Source organism: Phasianus colchicus, chromosome 10 (assembly GCF_987193195.1).
Source record: "Phasianus colchicus chromosome 10, bPhaCol1.hap1.1, whole genome shotgun sequence".
NCBI classification, from domain to species: domain Eukaryota; kingdom Metazoa; phylum Chordata; class Aves; order Galliformes; family Phasianidae; genus Phasianus; species Phasianus colchicus.
The window spans coordinates 15,686,274-15,702,971 of NC_143445.1; the positions used below are offsets into that span (position 1 = coordinate 15,686,274).

Consider the following 16,698-nt stretch of genomic DNA (forward strand, 5'->3'; position numbering starts at 1 on the left):
AAGGCACTGATCATAGTGCCTGCACCCTCCCCCAGTGCCTGAGCAGCCCCTCTCAAGGCTGTGTGAGTTATTTGGGGCAACAGAAACAGAAAGATGCTGACAGTGCCACCAAGGTGTGAGATGCAAATGATGACTTTGCTTCCGCAGGGTTTCGTGGTCTCCCACCAGGACTCTGCTGCCTCCAAGCTCGCTCTTTATTAGAGTTTCTCCAGCCTTTAGCAATCATTGCTGCTTTCTCTTTCAGTTTCTATATGCTGTCTTTTGGGCTGCACATCCCTGGCATTTGCTTTCAAGAGGAGAAACGTAAGTTTAGAGCCAGACAGCTTCACAGCTGGGCACGAGCACTGTTGCATGGCCACAGCCAGCACCTTGGGGCCACTTGTCCCCAGCTGAGCAGACAGCACACCCTGCTGAGACCAGCAAAGGGGGGGGTGCTTTGTAGCTGGGTCTGGGGAGCAGTATGTTCTCTGAATTATTAAAAGCTCTGATGTGGAAGAGCAGCTCGCTTATCACGCAGCAAGGCCCTGGAACCACAACAGACACCCACACCTACCGGCTGCCAGGAGCCGTTATTTGCCTGCCCACGCACGTGCCATCAGCAGTCAACAAACAGCCTTGATGTCAAACCCTTTATTCATCCCCATGGCTGGATCTGGCTCCTCCCAGGCACAGCATCCCCATCCCAGGGTTTCCCAGGATGCCCGGCAGTGTCCTTTATCCCCGCAGAGGAGGAGAAAAGTGCCTGATGAAGAAAGGAAAGCAACTTTCTGCTTCCCAGCAGTCCATTAAATAGCAGTGCATGCAGGAGGCCCTGTGCTGGGACAGGACCTCAGTGTGTGGACATTCTCCAGCACCACCTCTATCCTCACCCTGGGGCTCTCTCCCAAAGCCGTGCTTTGCCAGCAGCATTGAATGTGGCACGGCCAATGCAGAAACCCCAAGTGGATGTAAAAACTGAGCACAGCCCCATCGGCATCACTGCTCAGCTCACAGCAAAGAGCAGATGCCCAAAGCACAGCACCAGGATCCAGCAGGGACATGTTCTTGTTCCCTGGTGCTCATTCCATGTCACCAGCACAGCCAGGACTGTCCAACATGAACTCCAGCACTGAAGCTCATATTCGCTCCATCACTCCAGTCCTTGCACATAGACGGCCCTCAGCAGGGCTGTGAGGGCAGCTGCCACGTCCTCTCATCCTTGTGCCTCTTTCCTCGCTCTGGTGTGACGGGTTTCTCCTCGGGGAAGACAATAGTGGCATACTCAGTCTGCTCGGCTGGGCAGGTCTCGGGGGGCACCTGGCTGCGTGGGTCCCTCTGGAACTCCAGCACACCGTAGTCCACAGTGGGCACAGACACCACAGGTGGCTTCACCTCCTCCTGCAAAGTAAGGACACCCCATCAAGGCGATTCATCGCCATCCAGTAGCACCGTTCATCTTCAGCATGAGATCCCATGTACAGCGATTGCCAAAACCAGTGTTTCAGGAGAGTGAGAGCAATGCAAAGGACAGCATTTGCATAGAAAAACCAGACTGTGAGCCTTGGAGTCACCCACAGGCATTTCAAGGATCCATTTCCCAACCTCTCCATTGTACACCAGTGGCTCAGGATGAGCTTGGGACTGCTCATTTCAGAGAGGGGAGAGCCAAGGGGACCAGCTTGCTGTCATCAGCTACCTAAAAGGGTTGGAGAGAAGGCATTCCTCTATGCAGTGCCCAGCAAAAGGAAGAAAGGGAATAAGGCCAAGATGCAGCAAGAGAAATTCTAGCTGAATATACGGGAGCACAGAGGGAATCTTCTCCTATTTTCTACAACAACACAATCCACCAACAAATAGAACCCCGCTTGGAGCAAGGGTTGGACTAGAGAGGTCCTGTCCTGCCACAGGCAGTTCTCTGATTTTGTGATGGGGCTGTGCTGCAGGTGCAGAGCAGTGGTGGTTGAAATGCAGGAGAGATTTAGCAGCACCAGGGGAGATAGGGGAAGCGAGAGGCCCGCAAAGCTCTGATAAAGGCAGGGAGGCAGCAAGGCAGGGAGCTGGAGGTGGAGAACTCACCGCCAGAGTGTTTCCACTCGATGGTTTCCGCACATCTGCAAAGTAACACAGTTGGTTAGAAGATGCTTGTGTGCCAAGGCAGTGTGAGTATCTGGAGCTGACCCTGAGGGCTCAACACCATCCTTACATCTGCAGGCACTACTACCAAGAGGGCCCAAGCACCCTCATCATCCCCAGGGCCAAACCACTTGAGCTCAGGTACAGCAATCCATCCCATGCACCCCAGCCATCCAGCTGTCCCTGGTCCAGCCATGTTTGCAGAAGCAGCATCATCCCCTGGTGCACCCCTAGCCCCTCAGCACACCCCACCTGCTCTCCGGTTGTTGATGATGATGTAGCCAAAGAGCAGCAGCACAATCACACCAGCCAGCAGCAAGGTGCCCAGAAGCACAGTCTTGATGTGGTCTGGGGGTCTGCTTTCCTCTTCATTGGGCTCCTCAGTTGTGTTTGGCTTCTCAGAGGCTTCTGCAAGAAGCATGCAAAAAGTCAGCAGGTCAGGAGCACTGGCCTCTGAGTGGCAATGGGAGAGTGAAGGACATCCTCAGAAAAGGCTCAGTCCCAGGCGAGCTGCCACAGCCCTGCCATCTCCTCAGGGGTCCTCAATTTGGGCTGATTGGATATTGGGAAAAAGATGGAATATTCAGGTTGGGTATTACAAAAAATTTCTTCTCCTAAAGAGTGATGAGGCACTGGAACAGACTGCTCAAGGAGGTGGTGGAGTCACCATCCCTGCAGGTGTTCAAGAACCATGGAGATGTGGCACCGAGGGACATGGTTTAGTAGGGATGCTGGGGAGGGCTTGGTGGTTGGACTGGATGATCTTGGTGGTCTTTTCCAACCTTTATGATTCTATTAGTTGTGAAAGAAGACTAATTTTTGCAGTGTCTTTTTTTTATTTAAAGGGAAGGCCACCCATGGGTCAGGGAGAAGGGCAGAGGGAGGGCATTCCTCCAAAACCAACACATGCAAAGCCCCCTGCTCATCCTGTCCCTTGCACAGGTTTGCCCAAAGAAAAGTCAGGCGGTCCTCATCCCTTCCCCAGACCACCCAGTGTCCCACCTTGGGGCAGCACCACAGGGAGACATCAACACCCCAGGCTGACCTGTCACTACCAGCTGGGAATGGTTGCTCTCCACCACTTTGTCAAAGCGGGAGAAGGTGATCAGTCCGCAGTAGTAGAAGCCTGAGTCATTCTGATGGAGATTCAGGATCTCCATCTTGAATACAGGAGTGTCGTTGAAGAGCCGATACTTCTCCATCTTTTTCTGGGGGATGTTTCGGATGATCCCAGCAATTTTTTGGGGACTGCTGTTGTTGGTCTTCTGGTACCAGTTGAGATTGAACTCCATGCTGGAGTTCTCCATGGAGATGTTGCAGATGAAAGTGGCCGAGCTGCCCACAGGACGAGTTAACATGGCTGGGAAGAGGGTCACTGTTTGGGAGAGAAGGCACAAGGAGATGACACAGTTACAGCAAGCACCTGGGCAGCTACAAGGCTTTAGGAAAAGCCGTGCCTCTGTGCCCGTTGTGCTTCTGCCTGCTCTGCCAGCAGCTCCACATGCTTTTCAGCTGCTTTACCATTAGCTCCTGAAGGCTCATAAAGGGCTTTACAAAAATCTGTTCACAAGCCCAGCCCTGAAACCTGCATCACTCTCAGTGGAGGAAACTGCACTCGGCTACCTACAGTTAACCCACAGGAGCACCTGCACTATGGAAAACACCCTTTGGGGGCCTTGCTTTGGCTGCTGGAGCCACTGGAGCAGGCAACGTCCCAGCACAGAGAAACCAACTCAGCAGGAAGAAGCAGCTGCTGCATTATTTTTGGATGAGAGCAGTAAAAAGAAGGAATAAGCATTTGTCATGTAGGTTGTCTGACCAAGCAGATGGCCCAAACAGCCAGTGCTTGGAAAAGTCCCCGCTGAGAAGAAATTCATCTTCCTTTTTAGAAGAAACCACCAGCACTGCTAGCTGCTGGGCGTGGATCAGAAAGACCTCGTGGTCCCTTCAGCGTTAGCCAAAGGCCATAGAAGCAGTCCCTCCAAATCAGAAAAGTTCCTCAATTAGGTGGATCCAAACAGAAGGACATAGGGAGGGAACTTTCCTGGTTCCCATTTGCTGTGACAGTGCCTCTGAGTTTCAATGTCCGCAGCGTTCTGAGTTTCTCACATTTAACAGGAAATATTCAGCAGGCTCAGGGCTCTGCTTACTACTGAGTGCTGCTGTTGGCAATGAATGAACTGCTCAGAAGACAGCCTAAGCAGAAACTGGCCTTACATACGACCCTGCGTCTCCCAGGTACCAGCACAATGCCTGGGGAGGGACAGTGACGGGCTTCCATCAGTACAGAACACAGCCAAAGCCACCAAAGTGGGGTCCTCCTCGCCCTGTCCAGAGTCACCCAGTCACCCTCCACTCTCCTTCTCTCCCAAAATGTCACCCTGAGCAAAGCCACAGGCTTGGAGAGGGTTGAGCCCACACCCACGGAGGAGAAGCCCAAGGGGTGAAAACCAGAGCAGAAAATGCGAGTACCCAACAAACCCAGAAGCTCAGCACCAAGCCCAACTCACGGCACGGCTCAAGCACTGCAACCTCGAGATCCAGCCCTTTTCTCCATCCTTTAACACCATTCTCCAAGCGCACCCCAGACCGTTGGGTTTTCCACCTACCCTGGTGGCAGCCAGCCAGAGGAGGGCTGCAGCACAGCAGCAGGACACAGAGGACAACCAGGACTCCTTCCATGCTGTCCCACATCGTCCTCGAGGTGCCCAGAGCCATGGCGGGGCGGCGAATCCCCTGCTGTGCTGTGTGTCTGCGCCCTGTGCCACTCGGCGCCTCCTTCCCCATAGCGGTGGTTGGGTACAAATGAAACGTGACTGTCTCAGCCCCACAGGGAAACCCGGGCTGCCTCCCGCCCCCAGCTTCCTCCCCACGGGTAGGGAACAGCTGAGCCATGGCCTGGCCCTGCCCCTCCCTGTCTGCTTCTCCAAGGAGGGATGGGCACATGTCCTTGGCCCCACCGTTGGCCCATAAGTGGAAGGGGTGTCTGGTGGGGTGTAGGGGGACACGTGGCACTGAGAAGCCAGGAGTTGCCATCGCCTGGCTGCTCCCAGTGGGAAGGGATGGGGAGAGGAGAAAGAGGAGGAGAAAAGGAGAAAAGAGCAAGAAGAAAAAGAAATGAAAAAAAGATGGGGAGGAGAGAAGGAAGAGAAAAGAAGGAAAGGAGATGGAGAAAAGAATGGTGAGGATGAGAAGGAGAAAGAGAAAAGAGAAAAAGGAAAAAAATAAAAAAAGAAATACAAGGAAGAGAAGGAAAGGAGATGGAGAAAAAGATAATGAGGAGAAAAGGAGAAAAAGATGAAGAGAAATGAAAAAGAGGGGGGGAAAGAAGGAGAAAGAAAAGGAAGAGCCTTTCCCCCCAGGCCTGTATCTAATGAAGTGACTACCAGCAGAGAGCAGGGGCAAGTGCATAGGGTTGGGGTACTGCTACTGGGGTGACATTTGCTGCAGATTTCTCTAATTTCTCTGTCAGCAATGCTGCCCGCTCGCCTGTGACTAATATTCATGTAGCAAATAACTGGTGATGAAACCGCACCATTTGTTTGCTCTTCCTGCATCTCTTGTACACCGCAGTTGCAATTTTGGAAAGTGTCAGGGGAAAATTAATAATTGGGGCAAATGATGCTATTCTTACAATGCTTTAATCATTTTCCAGGCTTTCAGGAGTGAGCAGCGAGGTTGGGGCTCACCCACACCTCACTTTCAGCCCTGGCAGTGGGTGGGGGTTGGCCAGGGAGGGGGTACAGGGCTGATCCTGGGGCTGGTAGCTCCAGCCAGCCATATCACTGAACCCTTCGGAGATCCCAAAAGCTCCTTGAAGTCTTTGCAGTCCGGGTTCAGGTGGTGGAAGATGTGACAGTTGAGGCTGCAGCTCGCTAAGTGAAGGATTAGCAGGAAAAACTGCCTCATGCCCCTGTGCACTGATCAAAATCATTGTGTGGTTGCTCACACTTTCCAACACACGCTCAAAGTGAAGCGTTACGGGTTGCTGCTCGGTGGAACAAAGAGGGATAAACGCAAGGGAGTAAAGCCACCTGGAACACGGCAGAGAGGATCATCGGAAGGAATGGACAGTGAGAATCGTGCCCCAAAGTGATGCTGTAACATGTGGTATCACATGGTAGGAAACTGTAGGATGACGCAAGGATGGGGCAAAGGCAGGGCAGACAAATATGGACAGCCAGATGCCAGGGAAGGAAAAGCAGCATCCAGGCCAAAAAAAAGATCCTTTGATCCTTTAAAAAGTAAATTGTCCATCTCTAAACCAGGATGGAGCATGGGGAAGTCCCCCTTCTCCTACATCTTCACCCTTGCCAAGACAAGCAGCACCCCAAGCAGCTCAGAGGGCCTTGGGTTGCTCCTAACACAGCTTGGGACCACCTGGGAGAGGATTCAGGAGCACTGAAATTGTGCAAGGGGAAGAAGAAAGCAACGAGCAGACAGCTGGGATGCGGCCCTGACCTGAACGCCTCAAAGTGAGGGGAAAAACAAAGCTTCCCAAATGAATGGGGAACGCAAACAACCATGAAAAGATACACGAAGAGAAATCTGCAGGTTTGCCGCGATCCCCCCACACGCTTTTTTAATGTGGGTCTGAAGCAGGCAGCAGGCGGCAGCGGCCGGGTAGGGGCAGGAAATGGTTAACTTTGTTTGCAAATAAACAGAGCGGGCGTTCGCAGCCTCGCAGATACTTCTCGGAAATTAGGACGGGCCCGCGCAGGAGATTTGCATGCGCTGCGCGTGGCCCCGCGGCGAAGCGCGGAGCTCCAACCCACACGGGCTGAGAAGAGAGGGGCACCGAGAGGCCCGGAGCCTGCGGCGCGGAGGGCAGCACCGTGCGGAAGGTGCATGCCAAGAATGGGGGGCTCAGATGGATCATCGCACCGAGGGATGCTGCCGGAGCCAACCCACAGCGCTTGGGGCAGGAGTTTTAGGGAGAAGGGATGTATCCCTGGGTGGGGGGGACGCTCATTTTGGAGAACGGGGGTGGCTTCCTGCCCCACGCTCCACCCCGCCGCGCTGGTGCGCAGTTTCCATTCCAGCCCAGGTGCTTTGTGAGCGGTGTCATCCGCCGCTAGGCAAAGGAAACTTGATCGGAGAGATTAATGCACTGAGATGAAGGGCAGAGGAAGCAGGATGTCAGCTTCTCAGAAGGTGCTGCCGTAAGCTGTGCGCACCGTTCTGCCCTGGGACGCGGCCCGACTTAGGCAGCACCGGGGCAGCGATAGGAACATCGATCTGCAAAAACAACAGCTCAACGGGGCGTGGGTCCCTAAAGCCTACGTGCGGGCAGGACGCGGATGCGCTCCCCGGGTGCGAACGGGCAGGGCTGCCGCGGGCTGAGCGCCGCCATCTCGCACCATCAGCTCCAACCGCGACCACGTGCGGCGCGCGGGGCGGGGCGTGATGACGTCACAGGCTGCGTCACGCGGCGCGCCGCGCCGAGGCGGAAGTAGCGGCGGTTGCCGGGGTAACTGTTGGCGGGGCGGTGTCATGGGCGAGCTGGGCTCGGAGAGCGGCGATGGGAGCGCGTACAGCCTGCGGCCCGGCCTGCAGCGGCGGTGAGGCGGGCAGGAGGACGTGGGTGGGCTCGCTGGCTCCCAGCGCAGGGTATAATAAGGGGACAGCTCTGTGCGTGTGCTGAGAGTCACCTTCCTGCGCCTGTTGTTGTCGGTCTTCTTGTTAGGTTTAAGGCAACTGCGGTGAAGGAATGCATCCGCGCCGTGCTGAAGGAGAAGCTGGCCGACGTGCAGTACGTCCCTGAGGAAATCCCACAGCTCACGAAGTCTTTATCGGAGATAATCAAAGATAGGCTGAAAGGTGAGCAGGTCTATTGGGAAAGCTGGTTCTTTTCTGACTGTGCTGTTCCCTTCGGAAGAGTGGGCAGGTGAGGGCAGGGCCCAGCAGCAGTGCTGAAGGGGGAGAGGTTTGGGAGCTCAGTCAGCCCAGGCAGGGTGTGAGCGTGGCCTTACAGCACTAAGAGGAGGAGGAGGAGAGGTGGAGGAGGTTTGCAGGATCTCTTCCGGTGCTTTTGACCATGAGAACCAACTTCAGGATCCAGCAGGTGTTTCTTGTAAGTGTTCCAGCACTGAGCACTTGAGATGGCACGGCATCGCTTTTTTTTAATCCCTCTCTGTCCCGGGGATGAGGCTGGTGCTCCATCTGCTGGGCTGATTCTCCATAACAGTCTCAGCAGAAGCTGTGGGTTTGTGCTTCTCCCAGAGTGGTGTGTCTGCTTCAATAGCAGCATCCGCGGTCCCAGCATGTGTTGATGTCAAGCTAATATGCACAGGGCTAGGCTTAAGCAATCTGGAAGCATGCCAGTGGTAGCCTGAAGCAAGACTGGCCCAGCGTGGCCATTGTATCAGCTGACATCTCTGATAAGCATTGACACGGTGGATGTTAACAGGCTCAGCATGCAACATTCAATCGTTCAGCAGAAGTAGTGTGCCAGAGTCATCCCAGGACACTGCTGTACTGAAGACAAAGGCATTAAGATTAATATTTTGTTTAAAATGTGTTTTTCTGGTTTGTGTTCTGGAACATCATTGTGGCCTCATTTGATCTGGCCCTCAAAGGTATTTTTTTTTTTTACTGTTATGAAGGAATCACATATTTTTGCAGAGACACAGCATAGACCTGCTTCTGCTTTTAGATGGCCTTTTATCCCAACTTGGAAGTAAAGGAAACACTATGTGGCAAAAAATCTCTAAAATAACTTGGTATCAGAACAGCTTTAAAATAAGCTAGTTTTCTTAAAATGGATTTTGCCCACCTATGGTCTTACTTACATTCTCTCCAGGTGCTCAGTTCTTGAAAGCTGTAGAACTAAAATGCCACTAATGTGTACTTGGACAGACACCACTCACCCTCCAAGGACCATAAGACTGTGGTACTCTGTACCGAGGAAAGTGAAGCTATGAGGCAATCTGTCCATCCTATCAATTGCATGTTGTTTTTTTAAGTTGTACAGGACAGAGCTTTGTAATTAAAGATCTTTCTCTCTCTGTCCTATTTAGAGTTCATTTTAAATAAGTATGGCCTTTGAAGTTGCTCTCCTTTTTTTTCTTTTTCAGAGGAAGGATTTGAGAGGTACAAAATGGTGGTGCAGGTTGTGATTGGAGAGCAGAGAGGAGAAGGAGTGAAGTAAGTTTGAGATTTTCTAATTGTATTTCTGTGATTTTTTTTTTTTTTCAGTTGTTTTTGTTCTGCGGGTTGTTTTTCCCTTCTCCTTTAGGGGCTCTTCCAATTTTTCTAGATGCAAAGATATTTCTGCAGGTGCTAATAGGCGAAGTATTTTCTTCTAAGCAGCAAGTGATGGCTTGGGCTGTGGCTGATTAAATTACTACAAGTCAGTTGACTGATGATAATTGGCTGCATGGTGGCTCTTAGCAAGCTGAAATGCCGAAGAGCAATTGTGAGGTGTGTTGCATAAAGGCATTTCACACTGTATTCACAATGAACTGAAGCATACATCCAGTCAATTCTGAGGGCCCTGCTGATGCACAAGGTCTATGGTAATTCACTTGTGTCTAAAGCCAAACAACTATTTTTTTCAGAAGTTTAAATTTCTATAGTCCCCAGTGTAATATTGTCATAGGAACGTAGCTTAGACTGCAGGTGCAGAGCACCTGAAAAATCTAGCTCCAGGCTCCTGCAAGCAGATGAACAAATTCCTCATTCCTGCTGTATTGGTGTGTAGCTTTCCATCGCTGCTGGGTAAGGAAAAAGCACGCATTGTGTCTGTGTGTTATGTGCAGGGCTTCCCTTTATTCTTGTGCCTAGTGCTTCAGCAGAAAATAAGTGAAGCAAATAGCAATCCCATTGGCTGAGACTGGTTGGAGCAGGTAGGGAGCTGGGAGTTTGAAGGAAGGAAAAGACAGTATCAGTGACATTAGACAAGGTAGCAGTGAGGTCTCACCTGGAATATCTCATGACAATCTGGTCATTTGCCTTCAAGGTAGGACAGGTGTTTAAAAAAAAAAAGCCACTAGAATTTTCAGGGACCAGAGAGCATAGATATGAAAGGGCTAGAAGTGCTTAGCTCATATTTTAGTAATGCGAAGGCTGCCAAGAAATGTGATAGCTCCCTATAAATAAACTGGTTGTATGCAACACAAGGGTGCCAGAGGTGAAGGACAAGAACGAGCAAGCTAATTTAGCCACTGTTATGCACAGACCTGAAGTCAAAAGGTTCTTAAGCACCAAAGCAACGAAGCTGCAGCTGCTGTTGCACGGTGGAGCAGGATTGATAGGCGATGAGTTTGAGGCTGCAGCATAAGCAACATACTGAGGCAGTTACAGCATATAAAAGGAATCTAGCAATGGCAATCTAGGCTCAGGATTCAGGAGAATGCTTCCAGTTTTCCTTATCTTTAAAGGAAGCTCAATTTGACTTTTCAATTAAGGTGCCTGTGATCACTTAGATCCTTACACCTGATGTTGTAGGTAATGGCTTTCCTTTTTCTCCTTTGTCTAGCATGGCTGCACGATGTTTCTGGGATGCTGACACTGACAGCTATGCTCATGATGTTTTCATGAATGTAAGCACTGACTTTTATAATGGGAAGTATAAAGCTGTTGTTTCATGTAGCACAGATAAAAGCAGCCACCAGTTGTTTTGGTTTTGTGTTGTTGTTTTCGGTTTGTTGTTTTTTTTTGGAAGGAACCAAAACTATTGAAACAAAATGTGAAATCTGTGAAGCAAGTGCAATTTCCAAAATGATAAAACTTGAGTAGATCATACAGTGGTCTACAAAAGCCACTTAAGTTACACCATCTGATAAGTGGAGTAGGAAAGCATGTGAGATATTTTGTTATTAGCTTTGCTGAACTGCTCTCCAGAAGTAAGGCTGCAGTCCAGGACTGAGGAGAAGTCAAGACTTTACTTTAAAACTTCCTATATGTCCTGCTACAGAGTGTTTCCCAGGTTAGATTTGCTATGGAATGTTTCGAACTCTGCTGTAAGTCCCTAGACAGCACTGAAAGACATGGGGCTGTGAGGCTTTCAGGGAGAATGTCCTCATTATAAGCTACAGAATACAAGGAGAAGTATGGATTGCTCTTTGAGGACTTTCTCTTTTGATAATTGTAATCAGTTGAGGTGCTTCTGGTATTTGAACACAGCACAACTGAGGTGAATAACATAACTTTTTTTTTTTGTCTTTTTAAGTACTTAAAGTGCTAGGTTATGAGTATTTTTAGTGCTCTGGTCTGAGTGTTCCCTCAGGTCAGCCTTTACGGTTGGGCTAACAGAGAGTTTGCCTTTGCTAATATGGAGCCTTTCTCTGTTTTCTTCAGGACAGCCTCTTTTGTGTGGTAGCTGCATTTGGCTGCTTCTACTATTGAAGATAACTGCACAAAAGGACAGAGGTGGGGGAGAATACTTAAGGGTATTTTTTTGTTACCATAATATACACAAATACAGCGTGTTCTTCCTTTAATACTTGTAGAGCAATACAGCTCTGCAAAGCATATCCTGTACGTGTTGAACTACAGCAATTTTCCTCCCTTGTTGATGTCAGTATAGCTTTAAGTGTGTCATTATGTCCTTTATGTAAATTGCTGTTTGTTTTTATATAGTGTGCTGGTTTTGTCCTAAAAAGAGTATTGCCAGGAGCTGTTGTTTTTAAGGCAGACATGACTTCTGTTCTAAGAGGGTTCTACTGCTTTTACTTTGTTAGTTTTCTGAGGAGAATGAAGTATTTCCAAGAAATGTAACATAATAAATCTGTATATTTACTTTTTCTCTCCTGTGTTTACCTTGTCCTTTTCCACTTCTTGTCCTCTCTGCTCTATAAAATGTGCTAGCCTTGATTGGTTATCTGTGCTGCTCAGATAAGCATTTTCTGAGTATTCTCTGTAAGTTAATCCATAAAGCTGACCTCTTATTCTGCCTACGTGGATTTGTTCTTGGGACTTCTTTAAGAATTGGGTTGATAATTCCAGCTACATGTCACATGAAATGATATTAATTGATAGGGAGACAAGGTATTTAGGGCACTGGGTCAGGCCAGCAGCCTGCACACCTCACAAAGCATCAAAACTCCTCCAGCTCTAACTCCTGATTGGCTCAGTTGCAATCAGGCAGCTGTGTCACATGGGATACTCATTGCTGTTCAGTAGACATTGCAATGCTTTTTCAACCTTTGCCTTTCTGGAACTGTTTCAGGTGGGTGTTTGGAGACTAAAGTTGTTTGGACTCCAGCTTTGACAGGAGCAGGAGGGAAGGCTGCTGGAAATCAGAAAGAGTCCCCAGAAGTCAGAGAACTGGGCTGGTTCCTGGGAGAGTGGGTGCTGCCAGAATGCATCCCTTCAGAGGCAGGACGAGTTGCATGCTGCCAGCTCTCTGCCTGGGCTGACTGAGGAAAAACAGAGCTGAAGAATTTCAGCTATATGTGGGGCTTTTTCAGAGCTGCAGTTGAGTGAGATGAGTCCTGAATCCACTCTCAGCTATTGCTGGAGGAGATCACGCTGTCAATGCAGCTCATAGCAGTCAAACCAGAAATTATGATGCATTTTCTAGAATCACTCTTCTGTCTGCAATCCTGGCTCTGTTTCTCTAATAGGTTTGTTTGAAAGCAGCTTCATTTGATGGGGGAACAGGAGGTGGTCAGCAGTTGTGGTTGTCACCACTGCTCAGTGTATGAAGCTGGGAGCGTGCAGTGAAACAATCTATTAGAAAAATCTACCAGGAGATTAGAAATATCCTCTGCCTCTTGACTTGTAAAAATTACAAACCCAGGTGATTGCTGTGTTTGGAAGCTTTTTTACAGCTGCTTGACGAAGGTGTTACACGAAGGTATAGATCTGTGCTGACTCAGCTCCAGTGACCCCTCCTTGAAGAAGGGCCGAGCGATGCAGCGATGTCTGGCCGACGAGCCCAGGGCCCGGCCAGGTGCCTTTCCTCCGCTGTCCGCGTAGCTCCGCATCTCTGGCGTCGCACAGCTCCTTCCTCCGTTCATTTGCAGCACTCGGAAGGTCCGCGGCGGCAGCTCGGGCCGCGTTCCGCCCAGCGGGGTGTAAAAACCCCACGGCAATGCCTCCCCTCGGCGCAGAGCGGACGTTCCGGGCCGGAACGCAGATCGCGGGCGCGGTTTCCCGGGCCGCCCCGGTCCCTTCCTGCGCTCCGTCCCTCGCGCGGCTCCGCCCGGCGCCCCGTTGGCGTTGGCGGGAGCGGGGCGGGGCGGCGGCGGGAGCGGCGGCGGCTGCGGGCCGGGCCAGGTGCGTGCGGCCGGGATGAGGGGCGGCGGGGCGGGGGGACGCGCCTGGGCGATACGGGCCGGGCTCGGGGGATGTCCCTCGGGCGGGGGCCGGGAAGGAACCGGCCGCGGTCGTTCTGAAACGCTGTAGGAGAGCCGTGCGGCTTAACTCGGAGCTGAGGATCTGCTGTGGGTGATGGGTGAGCGCACCTGCGGGCTGTGCTGCCGAACCCGGATCGGGACCGAAGTGGGGCGGAACGGCCTCGTGCTCCCCGTGTGCTCTGCACCACCCCCGGCAGCCGTGCTCCGTGCCAGCCGCCCAGCACTGGGGTTACGGCGTGCCTGCGGGGCTGTGAGCTCGTACGGAGATCCTGCTGCTGACTGCAGGGCTGGGCCCTGCCTGGAAGGAGGTGTGACAGCTGCGTAGCACAACTCCAAGTCTGGGTACTGTTGTATCGGTCTGTGGTCGAGCTGGGATCGCTCTCACACGTTCGTGTGGCTGTCAGTGTATTGCATGGCAGCTGTGTTGGCTTAGCCTGGGGAGCTGCCTGTGTTTTAAGTGCTGGACCCCTAAGCTTCATACAGACTGGAGGGGTTCCACCTGCAGGCAGAGCAGCCGAGCTGGGGACAGTGACACGTGTCCCTGGTGTTGTGCCCTCAGTATGGGGAGTTGGGCAGGGCTGTTAAACACAGGCTGGGGAGAGATCCTGATCTCTCCCAGTAATTATGTATGGGTTAACCCTCATCTTGTAAACAGGCTTTCATCAGTTTCTTGGGGTGTCCACAGTGAGTCTGGTGGTGTTAACCTCTTCTTTTCTGCTTACAGCAGATCTCTGCAAAGATGCATGGCAGTGAGATGGATTGTAAACCAAAGGTTCTGTATTGTGGAACAGAACACAGAGTCTGTTCTCCCTGTGACTGAGGGACGCAGGGCAGTTCAGGCACTTTGCAGCCTGGCAGGAGTTATCTGAAGTGACAGGGCTTCTTCCTTTTCCCTGAGGCTCTCGCTTAGTGCCTTCATGTGTCAGGGCAATTATTCCCAGCAGACAGCTGGCAGAGTGCAAAGTTTGGTAGTATTTGTCTGCGGATGAGTCAGCAGAAGAGAAATAGCTCGCTGCTGCAGAGCGGAGTGATCTTGTAGGCAGTGCAGCACATGACAGCTGCATCTGACTCTGAGTTCAGAGGGACGATAGGGGAGTGCCAAGGCAGGCAGTGCACTGGGGACGTGGCAGCGTGGGGGGGCTCACGGTCCCATCATCAGCCTTGTGCCAGCTTGGACCTGTCGCTGAGCTGTTGCAGTCACCTCTCGTTTTGTACAGGTTTTATTTTGCTTTGTCCTGTAGCACCAATTGTGTTATGAAGTGGTGCAGGGGTTGTGATTTGCCCTATGGGTCTGCCTATGGGAGCTACTTAACTTTGCTCCTGGATAGCAGTTGCTCCCATTGAGCACAGCTCAGGCTTGCAGGATGGTGGTCTCTCAGGCCTATAGAACAATGTTAATGTTTTACAACAGGGCTTTTTCTTTAGGCTATGCCAGTTCTTTTATCTTGCAGTTTTTCAAAAGAAATCTTCAGAGCTATCTTTTTCCCTTCCCCATCTGCTGCAAATGTAATTAATTTTAGAACAGTCCATGTTGTACGTATTTGGGGAAGCAAAGATGCATGCTTGTGTGTTCAGCTCAGCTACAGATGCTGGATCGCATTGTTAGAAAGTCATTGTTTAGGGGCTATTTTAGTCATTGGGATAAAAAAAAAAAAAAGTTCTAAGATAAGCAGCTTTATCATGTTAAGGTATAGTTTGTTTTTCAAAACAGTTTGTTCCCAGCTTTTAATGAAGGTGCCTTTGGTGTTGGGAGGAGCTCGTGGAAACATGCTAGCCACAGGGTAGAGGTTTTAAAGCTCCGAAGAGTGGTAAAATTACTGTTTAATTTCTGCAGTAGTTTAAGTAATTAACAGAGCTGCGTCACTCAGGAGGTGCCCAGCCAAGCTCCGGGCACTGCAGAGGCTCCATCACAATGTCTTGGTGTAGCACTGGCACAGAGAGAACTTGTGCACCATCCGCAAGGCTTCAGCCACGGTGTGTCAGGTAGTCACATTTAAGATTCTTTTTACTGTATACGCCATGAGAAGTGGAAAAGCGAATGGAATTGGAGAATAGAGAGTGGTGATGTGCTGGCATTGTTACCCAGAGAGCTGTGGGTGCCCCAGTTCTTCAGGTGTCCAAGGCCAGGTTGGATGGGGTCTGAGCAGTCTGAGCTGGTGGGGGGTCAGCCAGCCCACGGCTGGGGATGGGGATGGGTGGGCTTTAAGATCCCTTCCAACATAAGCCATATGAATGTTTATGTGAACTAGGCAATTTCTGGTAGGACGGTGATGATAAAGTAAATATCTGATGTAGAGTGTGCTTGCAAGATGGCAACTTGCAAAATCCAAGTCTACTTATGTCACACCCTGTGTTTTCATAGAGGTACAGTGGAAGCTGCTGCATTTATGGCACAGATCTTGCTCCAGTTAAATGTTTGCTTAAGTGTTTGGAGACTTAGAGCTTTGGGCTGCAAACTGTTTGAGTTTGCATTTGCTCATTCCCATGTATTTACCTGTTGTTAGGAAATAAGGTTAATTACCAGAATAGGGGAAATGCAGTAAACTTAACTGACAGACATTATGGGTGAGCACTGGATGGCTCATGCAGCTGTGAAATGGCCACACGCCCTTCCTCTCTTCCCTTTGGAAGATGATACAGCTTTTCCAGCTGCTCTCCACAGGCACTTTTGTCATGTCCCCAGTATTTTTTGGCTCCTCACTCACCTAAAGATTCTCTTTTCCTAACTTAGTGCATTACGTTAGGTCTAATAGCAATTTGGGGCACATAGCCCCAAACCAGTTCAGCTGCATTTGACTCTAACGCTGTTCACAAGCTATCATCTTGGTGATGCTTGGTGGGAAAAGCTGTGTTCTTGCATGCATTTAATTCCTTTGGGACATTCCTTAACTCAGAGTCATCTGCACTTGAGTAAGTTCAGTCACTCAATCTGCTTCTTAACAGCTCTCTTTCACCAGGCCCAGCTTGCTGGCTGCTGGAGGGCAGAGTTTCACCCAGTGGCCAGCACTAAGGATGGCCTCAGCTCATCCCAAGCAGGAACACTTGGAGAGACCCAAGCACCAGCACAAAGGGTGCTCAGAGGGTCTCTGCCTGGGCAATTACCTCTCACTGCCCTACCTAGCGTGTTCCAGGTGGGTGGGGAGAAGCTTTGAATTCCACACAGCCCTAGTGATTAGGGTGTAAAGGCATGCACATAGGCATCATTCCTGGGTGGAGGGTTCATGCTGCTCTCAGGGTAAGTAGGTCCAAAGTGCTGTTTGGTGCAGTGGGAGTTGCACCCTTG

At 50.7% G+C, this 16,698-nt stretch overlaps 2 protein-coding genes across 2 annotated transcripts; one reads left to right on the forward strand and one right to left on the reverse strand.

The window, feature by feature from the left end:
- Window positions 1-556: 556 nt before the first annotated feature.
- On the reverse strand, window positions 557-4,923 carry PDCD1 (programmed cell death 1). The gene is made up of 5 exons (XM_031603436.2): window positions 4,722-4,923; window positions 3,158-3,487; window positions 2,365-2,520; window positions 2,056-2,090; window positions 557-1,377 (listed from the first exon to the last, which is right to left on the reverse strand). The coding sequence occupies exons 1-5, from the start codon at window positions 4,897-4,899 to the stop codon at window positions 1,159-1,161; spliced, it is 918 nt and encodes a 305-aa protein (XP_031459296.2). The 5' UTR covers window positions 4,900-4,923; the 3' UTR covers window positions 557-1,158.
- Window positions 4,924-7,520: 2,597 nt separating this feature from the next.
- On the forward strand, window positions 7,521-12,010 carry DYNLT2B (dynein light chain Tctex-type 2B). Its single transcript, XM_031603445.2, has 5 exons — window positions 7,521-7,673; window positions 7,799-7,932; window positions 9,189-9,258; window positions 10,592-10,655; window positions 11,413-12,010. Exons 1-5 carry the CDS (start codon window positions 7,606-7,608, stop codon window positions 11,458-11,460), a joined length of 384 nt encoding a protein of 127 aa, XP_031459305.2. The 5' UTR covers window positions 7,521-7,605; the 3' UTR covers window positions 11,461-12,010.
- The last annotated feature ends 4,688 nt before the right edge of the window (window positions 12,011-16,698 follow it).

Coding starts and splice junctions, on each gene's coding strand:
- PDCD1 (XM_031603436.2), bottom strand. CDS start 4,899: ATGGGGAAGGAGGCGCCGAGTGGCACAGGGCGCAGACACACAGCACAG. Junction 3,488..4,721: donor TCTGGCTGGCTGCCACCAGG/GTAGGTGGAAAA, acceptor TCTCCCAAACAG/TGACCCTCTTCCCAGCCATG. Junction 2,091..2,364: donor CATCAACAACCGGAGAGCAG/GTGGGGTGTGCT, acceptor GTTACTTTGCAG/ATGTGCGGAAACCATCGAGT.
- DYNLT2B (XM_031603445.2), top strand. CDS start 7,606: ATGGGCGAGCTGGGCTCGGAGAGCGGCGATGGGAGCGCGTACAGCCTG. Junction 7,933..9,188: donor AATCAAAGATAGGCTGAAAG/GTGAGCAGGTCT, acceptor TTTCTTTTTCAG/AGGAAGGATTTGAGAGGTAC. Junction 9,259..10,591: donor CAGAGAGGAGAAGGAGTGAA/GTAAGTTTGAGA, acceptor TCCTTTGTCTAG/CATGGCTGCACGATGTTTCT.